Below are 15,562 nucleotides of genomic sequence, written 5' to 3'. Positions count from 1 at the left end.
TGACTACCTAATCTGGTTACTGAACTCTGGCTATGTATTGACTACACTTACTCTGTTTACCTTTTTATTATTATTAAACAAGTGTGATTAACTGTACTTCTGTCTCGGTCTGATTCATGGTTTCTGACAGTATGCGAAGGCCATGAATTCAGAAGATGCAATCAGTCCACTTGTTGGTAATATTTTTTCCAGATTGGATGACCAGGATCACCGCATGGATCAGTTTACCATGGCATTACAAACGCTCCTGAGTCGCACGGCTCACCTGGAATCTTCCACTTTGGCTGCTCAGGTACAACCTGTGTTGCAGGCCGTCCCTGCTGCTGCTCCAGTTTCTGTGCAGGCACCCGCCTCGAGTATTACCTCTATAAGAGGCATGTATGGTTCCGCTCCGCTTACCCAGCGATTTGGGGGCGATCCAGTTAAATGCAGAGGGTTTCCCAACCAGGTTGAAATATACTTTGAGATGCTGCCCCAGGCATTTCCCACAGACAGAAGCAAAGTAGTTTTTATGACATCTTTGCTTTCTGAGAGGGCCTTGGCCTGGGCAAACCCTCTATGGGAAATGCAAAAACCCGTGGTCCTGAGGTACCCAGAATTTGTGGCTTTCTTCAAGAGGGTATTTGACGTTCCTGCACGCTCCGATTCTGCTGCCAAGAGCCTCATGTCCATCAGAGTACGAGAACTGTTGCCGATTACGCCATTGAATTCCGTACTCTGGCAGCAGAGGTTGCTTGGAACAATGAGGCCCTCGTGGCTGCCTTCTCTCATGGTCTCTCGTATAACATCAAGGATGAGATAGCAGCTCGAGATATACCCACTGAGCTGGAGAGCTTGATCACATTTGCCATCCTCATTGACTCCAGACTCAGAGAAAGACTCTCTTTTAATAAACGCTGGCACAAGCCTCCTGTACATTTGTCTCTGAGCTTTGCAGTCCCACCCATGCCTCCCTCACCTTCCATGCCTCCTGGTACTGAGTCGGTCTGTGAAGATGAACCCATGCACTTGTGTTTCACGCGTCTCTCTGTGGATGAGAGAGCCCTTAGGAGGAGGGAGAGATTGTGCCTTTATTGTGGCCAGGCAGGTCACTTTTTGAAGTCTTGTCCTACCCTTCCATGTAACGCCCAAACCTTGTGGTCCTGTCATGGACAGACCTTAGGTGGTGTTGTTTTGTCCCCAGTTATCCAGAAGTATAAGCCCCTGACTTTGGTTTCCCTTTCTTGGGCTAAGTCATCCGTCGAGATACAGGCTTTAATTGGGCTGCAGGCCTGTTCATTGATGCTGCCTTTGTATCGAAGCACTCAAATACGCTGCAGCTGCGTGACACTCCACTTGCCATTGAGGCTCTTGACGGGAGACCTCTACAGCCTGCCCATGTGACTCATGAGATGGTTCCATTGTCTATGGCCAGAGGGGGCCTTCACATGAGATAATCCAATTCCAAGTTATTTCCTCACCTAAGTTTCCGCTGGTTATTGGTTATCCTTGGTTACAGAGGCACAACCCTTCTTTTGATTGGCTCCGTGCTGAGGTTCTGTCCTAGTCACCACAGTGCAGTGAGAGATTCTTCCAGAAGGTATCCTGTGCACCTCTTTGCTCTCCTCCCTGCCGGAGGAGTACTGTGATTTTAGCGATGTCTTTGACAAAGTTCAAGTCGGTACTTTGTCTCCACACCAGTCGTATGATTGCGCAATTGACCTTCAACCTGGTGCCATACCCCCTCGTGGCCGGGTTTACCCTTTGTCGGTATTGGAGGATAAGGCCATGGAGGAGTGTGTTGCAGACGCACTTTCTCGAGGTTTCATCCACAAATCCTCGTCTCCTGCTGGTGCTGGTTTCTTTTTTGTGAAGAAGAGTGGTGAACTGAGACCTTGTATCGATTATAGGGGTCTCAATCGTTTCACGATTAAGAATGCGTATCCCATTCCATTGATTACGGAGTTATTTGACCACCTCAAGGGAGCAACGGTTTTCACAAAGCTTGAGGGGCATACAATCTCATCTGGATTAAGGAGGACAAAGAGTGGAAAACTGCATTTAATACCAGATCAGGTCATTATAAGTATCCCGTAATGGCTTTTGGCCTTTGTATTTCCCCCGCAGTTTTCTAGGAGTTCATTAACAATGTCCTCTGAGATTTGTTGCAGTTATGTGTGGTGATTTATCTTGACGATATCCTCATATTTTCCAAGTCCCTGGAGAGCCATCACAAAGATGTCTGTCGTGTCCTTCAGAGACTAAGAGAGAACAATCTCTATTGTAAATTGGAAAAGTACAAATTCCATTGTGAACAGGTTAGGGTTAATTCATTTCCACTGCTGGTTTTTCGACGGATCTAGTGAAACTTTCAGCGGTCCTACAGTGTCCCCGACCTGAGGGGTTACTTCCTCTGCAGCGTTTCCTTGGCTTTGCCAACTATTATCAGAAGTTTATGCATAAATTCTCGTCTCTGGTCAAGCCTCTGACTCATATGACCAGGAAAGACGGCAACCCATAGAGTTGGTCTCCGGAGTCTATTAAGGGCCTTTTAGAGTCTCAAGGCTGCCCTTGTTTCTGCTCCTGTGTTGGCACACCCTGATCCTACATTGCCTTTTATCCTAGAAGTTGATGCTTCCGAGACTGGATTTGGCGCCTTTCTGTCTCAATGTCCAACCTCTGAGTGTGCTATGCATCTGTGTGGCTACTTTTTCAAGAAATTGTCACCAGCAGAGTGCAAAAACAAGATTGGTGACAGAGAGCTGTTAGCGATCATTTTAGTCCTGAAAGAATGGAGACATCTCCTTGAAGGTACCACTGTGCCGGTTCTCATTCTTACTGACCATAAGAATCTCACATTCTTGTCTGAGGCTAAACGCCTCTCTCCCAGAAGGGCGCAATGGGCACTTTTATTGTCAAGTTTCAATTACATTGTCACATTCTTACCCGGTACTAAGAATGTAAGGGCTGATGCCTTGTCATGACAATTTTCCTCCACTTCCAAGATGGAGTCGGTTCCTGTGATTCCTCCTGATTGTATTCTGGCTACGGTTCGCACCAGTCTTACTTCTCCTTTGGGTGACAAAATTCTTGCTGCTCAGGTTGATGCTCCTCCTGAGAAACCTTGTGACTGCTGCTTTGTTCCCGAGAGTCTCCGTACTGCTGTGCTCCAGACTTACCATTCTCCCAAGGCTGCTGGCCACCCTGGGAAGAATCAACTCTTTTGGGCCATTTCTCAACAATTCTGGTGGCCTAGTCTATGTGCTGATGTAACTGTCTTCATAGCTGCCTGTTCCGTGTGTGCTCAGAGTAATGCCCCGTACACACGGTCGGACATTGATCAGACATTCTGACAACAAAATCCTAGGATTTTTCCCGACGGATGTTGGCTCAAACTTGTCTTGCATACACACGGTCACACAAAGTTGTGGAAAATCCGATCATTCTGAACGCGGTGACGTAAAACACGTACGTCGGGATTATAAAGAGGCAGTAGCCAATAGCTTTCATCTCTTTATTTATTGTGAGCATGCGTGGCACTTTGTGTGTCGGATTTCTGTACACGCGATCGGAAATTCCGACAACGGATTTTGTTGTCGGAAAATTTTATAGCCTGCTCTCAAACTTTGTGTGTCGGAAAATCCGATGGAAAATGTCAGATGGAGCCCACACATGGTCGGAATTTCCGACAACACGCTCCGATCGAACATTTTCCGTCGGAAAATCCGACCATGTGTACGGGGCATAAGACTCCACGACACCTTTCAGTGGGCCTTCTACAACCCATACCCAATGGAGAGAGGCCCTGGACCCACCTGTCTATGGATTTCATTGTGTTACCCAACTCCCAGGGCAACACAGTTATCCTTATGGTGGTTGACCGGTTCTCGAAAATGTTGCATTGTATTCCACTCAAGAAGTTGCCTACTTCTAAGGAACTGGCTTCTATTTTAGCTCAGGAGATCTTCCGCTTACATGGGCTACCCAAGGTGATTGTCTTAGACAGGGGTAGTCAGTTTGTGTCCCGGTTCTGGTGAGCCTTTTCTGCCCAGTCAGGTATTCAGCTTGCTTTCTCCTCTGCGTATCACCCATAGTCTAATGGGGCCACAGAACGAGCCAATCATATCAACTGGTCAGACCTCTTATCGTGGGCGGAGTTTACTCACAATAGTGCCTTGAATTCAGCTTCCCGTTTGTCCCCGTTTATTGCGAACTATGGTTTCCAACCTGTTGTCTGCCTCGTTTGTTCCGCAGAGTATTCCTGCATTAGAGGAGCATCTCCGTGGCCTTCGTTCCACTTGGGCACAAGTCCAGGAGGCTTTGCGACATGCTAACGATAGGTACAGACTCCATGCTGTCCGCAGACATCTGCCTGCGCCTTCCTACCAGGTTGGGGACAGAGTCTGGCTATCATCTCACAACCTCCAACTTCGTGTTTCTTCTTTGATGTTCACACCTCGGTTTATTGGGCCTTTCTGTATCCTTCGCAGGATTAACCCAGTGGCTTACGCGTAGGACCTTCCTCCTAGTATGCGCATCTCTAATGTGTTTCATGTCTCCTTATTGAAACCTTTGGTCTGCAACCTCTTTACCACCTCGGTGCCATGTCCTCACCCTATACAGAAGAACCATGAGGAGTATGAAGTACAATCCATTGTTGACTCTTGTAGGTTCCGTAGGAGCATACAATACCTGGTGCATTGGAAGGGGTACGGTCCGGAGGAACGCTCTTGGGTCTCATTCTTGGATGTACATGCCCCTGTCCCCCTCCGTGATTTCCATAGACGTTTTACCCTCAAGCCCGGTGGTCCTCCAAGGGGGAGGGGTCATTGAGTAGGGGGTACTGTCAGGGTTGGGCTCAGCCCTTACTTCTCTGAGCTGGCCGCTCAGCTGTCGGCTAATTGCCAGCTCCTTTCTCTCCACAGTGACTCAGCTGTTGTTGATTCTGCTCTTTAGTCCTGGCTACTTAAAGCCATTCAGCTCACGTCATCTCTGCCTTCATCTTTGGTCACATCTCAGAGAGTTTCTACTGCAATCCTGTATGTATTAATATTATAAAGAGTGATCAAGTGTTGCACAAAAAAACTTGGTGACCCTCCACTGCGCTTATGTGTAAATAATGACTGCAACTGCCAACTTAAAAAAAGAAATCAATGTCCCAGTGTTCCAAAGTATATAAATGGAATAGTGGTGCTGTATATAAACTCAAATGAATCTTAAAAATAATGATGTTGATTAATTGTGAATAAACCACACGATCAAAACATCAACATTATGTCAAACGTCCACCAAAATATAGGATAGCTGTCTAAGTGACTATATGAAAAAAGAATCAAGTCCCATATAATCAAAACAAATCAAATAACATGGTGTTAAACCCTGTGATCAAATAAAAAGTCCAAACTCAAAAATAATAATTAATAAAATCCAGGCTGTGAACAATTGATGAAAAGAACAAAAGTGCGACTGAAGAGGTGAATGTGCAACAAATCTTCAAGCACTATACAAGTACGCCTCCACCACACTGGTAGTGACTGTGGATCCCCCTAGTGAAGCCGCACTCACCGAATATTTATGCCTTGCATTCTCATGCGTGGCACATACGCTTTATGTAGGGCCCCCCAAGGGGTAAACAAGCACGCTGGACTCAGGGTAGAAGGCCTTCCTTAATGGGCTAAACTTCTCATCAGATAAGGTGATGTTATCATGTAAAAGAGAAATTACCTCCAATAGCGTAATACAGCTAAAAAAACGTTTATTGGATAAAACCATAAAAGTCTCCTCTCATTGTACTCACATAGAAACAAATATATAAACGCATGAGTAAGACATTCCACGCAATAGATGATGGCAGTGTACTAATGGTCATGGCGGACCCGGGATGCTGTTTAAGGCTTCTCACCCCTCTCCTCGATGGATCCTCAGTGCTACGAGGTAGTCCCAGCCGACCAGATACAAAGCCCAGAACGTCACACGTCATGTGCAGATGCTACGTTGCCGTACAGCCACACCTCTGACATGTTTCGTCATATCGACTTCTTCATAGGATCCTGTATCTATTGACTACGCTTACTCTGTTTACCTTTTATTATTATTAAACAAGTATGATTAACTGTCCTTCTGTCTTGGTCTGATTCATGGTTTCTGACAAGAAGCCCACAATTCCACTAGTTTGTGACATGCACACTGTTTTAGTGAGACAGGAAACTGTCACCTTCTAGTAATAGCATTGCTGAATGTATCAATACCTGCTGCCTCCGGAGGTTCAATTTAGTTCAGCATTAGCAAAATTCAGTCTGCACCTGGGTTAGGGTGGAAAAGTCTTGTAGATCTAGAAAACATACATAGAAGAGGAAGTCAGTTAAACATGAGAGTGCGGTTTCCATCACATTCACCAACATTCAACAGGAAATTCTGTTCGGGTGCTCCACTTCCTCTGGAGATATTTTACAGTTAGCTTGGCTCTTATCCCTTCTTCAACAGAAGTCCCGATATTACTTTATATCATATGTAGGAATACGGGGGGGGGGGTATTCGTTCTATATATGTGGGGTGTTATACTTTGTACTGGCTTTATGGGCTATGATGGTGTTGTCTATGGATTTAGTACCATGTATACAGTGATGGGAGAGATGTTTCTGGGATATTGAGTTGTTTCTATCCTGCATAAACAGAGATGCCAGTTTGCTGTCTCATAGTTGTACATATAGACCTTTGTTATGTTTGGTAGCCACTTGTTTTCTGTACCGCACTGACTCTTGTACGGCTGTCTTCATACCCCAGCTTGCCTCATCTGACCCAAATGGCAACTATGTATGCCGGTTACTTGCATTACACCTCTTTATCAACTTCAGACCAGGCAAAGACAAGGTTTCATCACTTTTTACTTGAGAAACTTAAGCATTACAACTTACATCAACACAGTTATTCCCAACCTAAGCCCTAACTCAGGTTTTGTAGCTGCCCCAGCATACCTGCACAGGAAAAATCTATAATGGCAGATTTGCAGAGCTGGTATCCTTGGACGAACTGCAGATCTCAGTGGTTCCATACATTGTAGAAGGCTCTCTATCCTCAGGTGCTCTGAACTAGCTGTAAAATGAACAGACAAACTCCGGCAACTGCAACATGTCTTAGGCCAAGAAAGACCTGGGTAGCATGTGAACTCTAACTCTCCCGGCTGGGGCGGCATCAAACTTAACCTGCTTACACCTCTATCCAGAATTCTTCTTTTCAAGATTCCAGCCTCCTTTTCAAATTCTATGAGCCATTTCTGTGAGTTTTTAAGTATTGCTCCACAGGGATGCCTTCTTTTAGGAGTCTGGGATGAGAACCTTTGTTGCCAATATTCCGAAGTCCTGGGATGAGTGCGGTATGAGGAGCCGGCAGTGGGGACTGTGTCTCTCCTTTTGTTACCACTATTCCAAAGTGCAAAAAGTTTAATGCTGGCTTGCTACAAATAAAGAGCCTGAGATGAGAACTCTGTGCACACTGTAGACTTCCTATACTGTCTTGTGACAACTTATTTTCCTTTTGTTACCACTATTTATAGGTCCAAGAAATTTACCCCCAGTTTGATACTTTTATATTTAATCTTCAAATTCGGATCATCTAATGACTTCACAAAATCATTAAATTCACTGGCATGTCTGATCCAAAAGTAAAAAAAAATGTTGTCTATGTACCTGTGCCAAAAAAGTAGTTGGATGGTAATATACATAGACATACATGTATCCCCATCATTTGGCATTTACACCTTCATTAAGTTCTTCTTTTTTTCATTGAATTCAACAAGGAATTCATCTAGTAAGTCATACCGGGGCACTCATCTCATCCAGTGCAAGAAGCCTATCTGATAAAAACAAACAGTAGCTTCACCAAATACCCACAATGCCAATTCACAGGTCTGAAAAACCATGAAATGCAGCACAATTCTTCATAGGACCGAAAAATGAGATCCTCCTGCAGAAAATTGTAATAAGCAGTCCATTATACCAGGCAACAGGCATAGTAGAAGTAATATAATGCCCTCTAAAAATTTTTAAAAATGAATGGTATATTTCTTAAAATATTAATGAATATGTAATTTAATATTTAATAATGAAAATTACCAAAGAGGAAACGGCTTCAGTGTAGCCATATTTATAGATGTCTGGCTTTTAGTTTTATCTATTGTTTTCTATCTCCTTTTAGGTGGCGTGATTAACCACGTTTTTGGTCAAGGTGGTCTTCATGAGCACAGCTGAGTCACCCTGGTGATGAGCCATATGGGTGTTCTGACTGAAAGGCTTTACTAGAGATTACTGGAGGATTCACACAGGAGACAAGCCAGATCAGTATTCGAAATGTCATAAATGTTTTGGATCCTCTTCAACATTCATCCAGCTTTTCAGTGTTCTTGAAGTGACAAAGCCTCTAGAAAAAAGTCAGATAATATCAGATACAGGATGGTTGGCACTGGAGAGAGGCCATTTTTATGTTCTTATTGCAAAAAAACTTTTGCAGGAAAGCGAAATCTTATCAACCACCAGCAAGTTCACAAAGGAGAGAAGTCATTTCAATGCTCCGAATGCAGCAAAGTTTTTCCATGGAAAGTAAAACTTATCAAACACCAGATGGCTCACACTGAAGAGAAGCCATATCAATGTTCTGAGTGTGACAAAGCTTTTAGAGTGGAGAAGCATCTTACCATACACCAGATGATTCACACTGGAGAGAAGCCATTTCAATGTTCTGAATGTGACAAAGCATTTTCATCAAAGTCATATCTTCTCATACACCAGAGGATTCACACTGGAGAGAAGCCATTTCAGTGTTCTGAATGTGACAAAGCTTTTTCATCAAAGTCACATCTTATTAGCCACCAGAGGATTTACACTGGAGAGAAGCCATATCAGTGTTCTGAATGTGACAAAGGTTTTACATCAAAGTCATATCTTATTATCCACCAGAAGAATCACACTGGAGATAGGCCATATCAATGTTCTGAATGTGACAAAGCTTTTACAGTGAAGGACAATCTTATCATACACAAGATGATTCATACTGGAGAGAAGCCATATGAATGTTCTGAATGTGACAAAGCTTTTAAAACCAAAAGAGAGCTTGTTTTGCATCAGAGGGTTCACACTGGAGAGAAGCCGTATCAGTGTTCTGAATGTGACAAAACTTTTGCATCAAAGTCACAACTTATCAGCCACCAGATGATTCACACTGAAGAGAAGCCATATCAGTGTTCTGAGTGTGACAAAGCTTTTAGAGGGGAGAAGCAACTTACCAAACACCAGATGATTCACACTGGAGAGAAGCCATTTCAATGTTCTGAATGTGACAAAGCATTTGCGTCAAAGTCGAATTTTATCAGCCACCAGATGACTCACACAGGAGAGAAGCCATATCAGTGTTCTGAATGTGACAAAGCTTTTATATGGAAGGCAAATCTTATCACACACCAGAAGATTCACCAGAATAACTGAAATGTGTTTCTCATCTTTCACTTGTTTATTGAGCTTTACCTGAACATACAGAAACAAACAGAAGGTACATCTAAATGCAGAAACAGAAATACTTTATTAGCCAAATGATTAAAAACACTTACTAGCTTGAAAGGATCAAAGGGCTCATCAATATTTATGAAGAGTCCAGTGGTAATAGTCCCAGAGATGGTCCAATCTGTAGCAGGATCCCAAATGTCTGAACCGTCCAGCAGAAGGAGACTGCAGGGAGAGGAACAAGGAAGGGACAGCTACACTTTGGAGAACCAGCATGGAACGATGGACCTGGGTGTGGCATCAGCAGAAGTGTGCCCAGAACCAGCGCTCTCTAACTAATATGGTTTTCTAAATGTTCCCTTCATTTAAAGATCTAATAAAAATTCATATGGAGCTCATACATTGACCAAACTGCTTCACTTCCAGAGACTGGGTAGTGGCCAAACAGCATTCTGCCAAGCCTCGGCAACCTTGTTCAGAGAAACCCTTCCAGGTTCTGCATATATTGCTACATCAGCCAAAATTGGGGGCTCAAAGGTAGCCCACCTGGTCCATGCCTCCCATTACATGTTCCACCTCCCCTTTCATGATGCAACTTCCCTCACTGATGACAACACTCCAGGCACATTTGTGGCTCGTATCCTAACCAATAAGGTGTCACTGTTCTGTGAGAAAGCCACTCCCTACGCTGGTGTAGACCTTCCATGCTTGCTGTTGCTGTTGTTTTTTTGCGATGCATTTGACAGAGCCACTTAGGCCCACCTAACTACTTGTGTTCCATTTTGTTCATCCACATGTCTAGGAATGTCATCGGGTCATCAGTGGTTGTCCTTATTGTCTATTTTTCTCTGTCAAGCTATTTCTCCTCTCCATAGACTAATCACACAATACAACTGCAACATGTCTGGACTTAAAACACAAAATGCAAAGCGTGTGGCCATTTTCCTATGACTTATTGTGGGGGACTGGAATTCCTCTTATTGTGCTTATTTTTAATGACTCTTGAGTGGACAGATCTCTTTTCCTGAAAAGTTTTTGAGAAGAGTACATCTTGTCCCCGGAAATAGCATGACTTTCCAGTATATCCCACTGATATTATGTATACAAGGCAAGCTGTTCGTGTTCAGCAAAACTGGCAGTTGGAGGGGTTGGGAGATTGCATATAACACTGCTGGAGATGAATACAACTGTCGCTTTTTATACATATGGTTTAAGTCATTTTTTCCAAAAGAAAAAAAAACTGTTGCTGTAATTGCTTTAGGCCTCGCTCACCCCATGGTGTAGAGTTGCGCGCGTTCTGCAAGGTCTCAAAGAAAACAATGGTTCTCTATGTGCCCTCTTCACACCACAATGTGCAGATTTTTTCAGTGTGGGAATCTGCAACATGTACGCAGTTTTTCTGTGTGGAAGAAAAACTGACGCAACATCAACATTGTGGTGTGAACAGGGCACATAAAAGACACTCGTGAAATCTGATGTCAATATGCATAAAAACTCACTGAAACACGCATGAAAACTGATGTCAACTCGTATCTGTGCAAGTGAAATCTGCTTAGATTTTCCATCAGTTTTTATGCATGTATGGTGTGAACAAGTCCTAAAAGTGTTAGAGGAACTCCTTGTATCTTAAAGTCCATCTAAGACTACACTGTCCACAGGGTGGCAACACTGCTGTGTGATTTCACTGCGGAGCAAACAGGGTTGTCACAGTATTACAGGAAGTACCAAATCTACTGACAGGTGTGACAGGTAATGGGGGGAGTCAGAGTTACAAATTTTAATTTGTTTTCTTTTAAATTTCATTAAAGTGGTTGTATAGTCTTTTTTTGAACTTTTACCTACAGGTAAGCCTATAATAAGGCTTACCTGTAGGTAAAATTAATATATCCTAAACCTGTACGGTTTAGGAGATATTTACTTTTCAAGCAGACAAATATATAGCCCGCCCACCTACCGGCTGCAGCATTAGAATGTGCCGCAAAACCCCTTAAGAGCCTGGCTGGGAAGGAAAGCGTGCAATTTTTCATAAAACCAAAACAAACAAACACTATAATGTATCAAATGTGTTAAAATTGCAACATACTTAATCACTTCAGCTCCGGAAGATTTATCCCCCTTCATGAGCAGACCATTTTTTGTGATACAGCACTGCATTAATTTAATTGACAATTGCATGGTCATGTGACCCTGTACCCAAATAAAATGGATGTCCTTTTTTCCCCACAAATAGAGATTTCTTTTGGTGGTATTTGATCACCTCTGCGGTTTTTATTTTTTGTACTATAAACAAAAAAAGACCACAAATAAATCATTATTAGTAGATAAAAGCACAGCAAATTTTATAAAATCCCTGATAAATATAAAAGCTTAACCTGTATTGAGTTAATTATTAACAAATATTTGTAAATTTAAAATTGTGCCTTTTTTGCGAAATAGTTAAAATAAAACATACGCAAAAAATGTAAATATCCAATTTTCTCATTAAATCTGGAGTTTTTTTTTTTTTCTCTTACAGCTTTCAGAATTGGTACAAGACTCCCCAAATCTTATATTTTCTGAAATCATATGAACTGTAGAATAAAAAAAAAAAAAAAGGTGCTACTGATTTTTAAGGCACTGCAATATTTGCACAAATGTCTATCAAACAATATTTTTGCTAAAAATACACTAAAATCATTATTAGCACTTAAAACACAGCACATTTTACAAAATTCCTGCTAAATTCTTACTAAATATAAAAGCTTAACCTGTGTTGAGTTAATGAATAACAAATATTTGTAAATTTTAAAGTGTGCCCTTTTGCAAAATGGTGAAAAATAAACATATGCAAAAAGGTAAATATCCAAATTTCTCTAAAAATCTGTTTTTCCTTTTTCTCTTACAGCTTTCAGAATTTGTAAAAGACCCCCCAAACCATATATTTTCTGAAAGCACATGACCTGTAGAATAAAATTGCTACTGGTTTTTAAGGCCCAGCAATATTTACCCAAATGTTTTGCTATAAATACACAATAAAATCATTATTAGCAGATATAAACACAGCACATTTTACAAAATATGTGCTAAATTCTTACGAAATATAAAAGCTTAACCTGTGCTGAGTTAATAAATAACAAATATTTGTACATTTTAAATTGCGCCTGTGACAAACCCTTGTCTTCAACAGGAATATGTCCATGATAAATGCTTCCTTTGTCCAGAACCAGCGCTATCCAAGACCCTTTAGCCCACCCAGTCACCAGCCGTAACTCAGTGTAGGGTGAAAACCATCAAAACTCTTCTTTAATCAAGCAAATGTTACAACAGATATTTAACTCAGAGACACTCCCCCCACCCTTGGATTCAGGGCGGGGTAAACTGTCCAATAACAATGGACACACAGGTCAGGTGTATTCAAACTTCTCCTCAGTACACAGTCTTATCAGCAGGGAGAGCTGTTGGAGGAATCCCCCCTCCCTCCACAGAGATACACATCCCATAATATGCTTTTCATCCAAGGCAGACAGACACAATAAAACAATGGAATACAACCACACCCCAAATAATCCCAGCAAAAAGTCCAACAGCATGGGACAACACACAATATATACATATATACAACATTACAGTGTGGCTGTACAGCGAGCCCGACTCGCACAGATCATAGTGGGGTTCTCAGTCACCCCTAATGAACACAGGGTGATTTACACATAGAAGGGGCCAGGGAAGCTGGCCACTAAGTTTACAGAGCTCTCCAAGGTAAGCTGAGTTCCACAAACCCCCCCCACCCAAAGTGACTCCCGTCACAGCGCTTTTTTGCGAAATGGTGGAAATCGAACATAGGTAAAAAATTCTCAAAACATCTGGAGGTTTTAATTTTTCACTTACAGCTTTCACAGTATGTAAAAGACCCCCCAAAATATATATTTCCTGAAATCACATGACCGGTAAAAACAAAAGAAGGTTCTAACAATATTTGTGCAGAAGTTTATAAAATCGCTTTTTTCACAAAAAGACACTAAAATCCCTATTTGCACACATAAACACGGCATAACCTACAAAATTCTTACTAAATTCCTACTAAGGCCTCGTTTATATGGGGCATACGCCCCATGGGGAGCCGTGTTTTATTGCACGGGATGCACAGGTATTCTTATTTGTGTCAATGGGAATGCAGCGGCTGCAGGTACAGATCTGACATCTGTGCGGATGTAGGTGTATGGCCCCAAACACAGACCGTGTGAGTTCAGGGACATACACCCACATGGATGTCAGGTTGGGAGCACTGGCTGTGTCCATGCAGCTGCTGCGCTGCAGTTGATTTGGATGGGACTGCCTGCACAGGAATGCATGGGACACCTGTGCATTCCCGTTCAGCCGCTGTGTTCCAAATGACATAAATGGGACTTCCTGCATGGGGATGCATGGAACACCTGTGCAGGTAAACATGGCCTCACTGTAGTATGACCCTCATGAACGAGTCCTTAGGCCTTATTTACACTTGCAGTTGGGAGGCAGCAAAAATGTGCGATTGAGCTGTGTTTCTGCTGCCCACCAACCACCCCCCATAAGCTGCAATAGGCAGCAGAGGGAGGTGTTTAGATGTTGTGACCACAGGGGGGATTTTTGTCTGGAACTTCCAGACATAAGTTGCTTATGGGATGTTTTTTTGACCCTGTCTATACAGGTTGTTCCAAAGGAATAGAGGGCATTCCAAAAGCTTGGTCTATTCTATAACGCTAGGGCATTTACAACACTTTCTAGGAGTTCAGAATAGTATATATTCAACCCTGACCATCTATGTCCAGGGCTGTGGCAAGTAGTCTTCTCTCAAAAGGAGTCCACATAGTTTCAGCCTTGATTGTATAAATCTACCCTCTATTGCAGCTCTATGGTTTTCTCTCATTCTCGGGAGTTTCATTTGTTTCTCATATTTTGATTGGTTACTTCATCCCATTATGTCTCTTGATACCATTATGCTTTGTATTCAACTTTATTCTACTCCTGGCTTCTTTTATAAGCCTCATTGTCTATTCATTGTTTCTCATGTAAAACTTTAATAAAAGTATTGAAAGTAAATGTTGCAGTCACGATGCTTCGCTTGGCGCCCACAGCGCAGTTGACCCGACTTGTGGTGATGCCGCCATTTGAACGCTACTCAATCAAGTCTGAGGAAACGCTGCAAAAGGCCCTGCAACTGCGTGCAATGCACATGGTTGCAGCACATTGGTTGGCAAAAATGGAGTTAAAACAGGGTGAAGAAGCATCCAATCACTTCCTCACTGCCTGTCAGTAGCTTCTGAAGTGCGATCCGAACGCGGATCGAGCTTCAGAGGCAAGAGCATTTTAGATGTATGTTTAAATCTACCCTTATTAGGTTTTTTTATTTTTATTATTTTTTACAATTTCTTTTACTTTTTTTTGGGGGGGGGGGTTTGGAGAGACATCAGGGGTCTAAATAGACCCCTAATGCCTGTCAGTAGCTTCTGAAGTGTGTATATATATATATATATATATATATATATATATATATATATATATAATGGAAAAATTCCCTCCGCTGGGTTTTTTAGCAGCCAAAAAATTCCAAAAGATTGTTAATTTAAAACTCTTTATCAAAAAGCAATTTAGCAATTACATGAGAGTTGTAAAAAAAACTGAGCTCTGGCATTTACATAAAAAAGGCAAAACCATCAATCATAATAGAACTACATGTTATATGAGATCCTAATAGAATTAGCGTTTTACTGCAAAAGTGGTCTTCTACATAAATCCCTATGCGTTTCGACCCTTCTATTTGTGGTCTTCTTTAAGGGGGATATTTTATTCTATGCAGGGAAAAATAAATATTTTTTCATTTAATAATCATTTTGCCATTGTATCCAACCACACACAACAATGTATATTTACCAAATCATGATGATGGAAAAGAGAACGACATGTCCTGTAGCCAAAATTTTCCTTAAAGCGGAGCTCTGCCGAAATTTTTATTTTTAAAGTCAGCAGCTACAAATACTGCAGCCGCTGACTTTTAAAACATGGACACTTACCTGTCCAGGGCGCCCGCGATGTCGGCACCCGAGGCCGAACCGTTTCTCGGTCCTCGGGTGCTG

General features: G+C 42.2%; 1 protein-coding gene and 1 pseudogene across 1 annotated transcript in view; one reads left to right on the top strand and one right to left on the bottom strand.

Moving 5' to 3' along the window:
- The window catches only part of LOC141126596 (uncharacterized), a 34,091-nt gene extending 19,250 nt beyond the window's left edge, over window positions 1-14,841 (top strand). The window contains exon 2 of the mRNA XM_073612519.1: window positions 8,173-14,841. Within this exon, the coding sequence (XP_073468620.1) occupies window positions 8,427-9,455 (1,029 nt within the window). The 5' untranslated portion in view covers window positions 8,173-8,426 and the 3' untranslated portion in view covers window positions 9,456-14,841. The remainder of the gene's footprint in view (window positions 1-8,172) is intronic.
- Window positions 1-15,562, bottom strand: part of LOC141126578 (uncharacterized) — a 1,610,887-nt pseudogene that overhangs the window by 459,049 nt on the left and 1,136,276 nt on the right.

The sequence above is a fragment of the Aquarana catesbeiana genome, linkage group LG02 (assembly GCF_042186555.1).
Source record: "Aquarana catesbeiana isolate 2022-GZ linkage group LG02, ASM4218655v1, whole genome shotgun sequence".
Taxonomy (NCBI): Eukaryota; Metazoa; Chordata; class Amphibia; order Anura; family Ranidae; genus Aquarana; species Aquarana catesbeiana.
The sequence above is the reverse complement of the archived record's forward strand: the minus strand, read 5'-3'. Positions and strand labels throughout refer to the sequence as shown.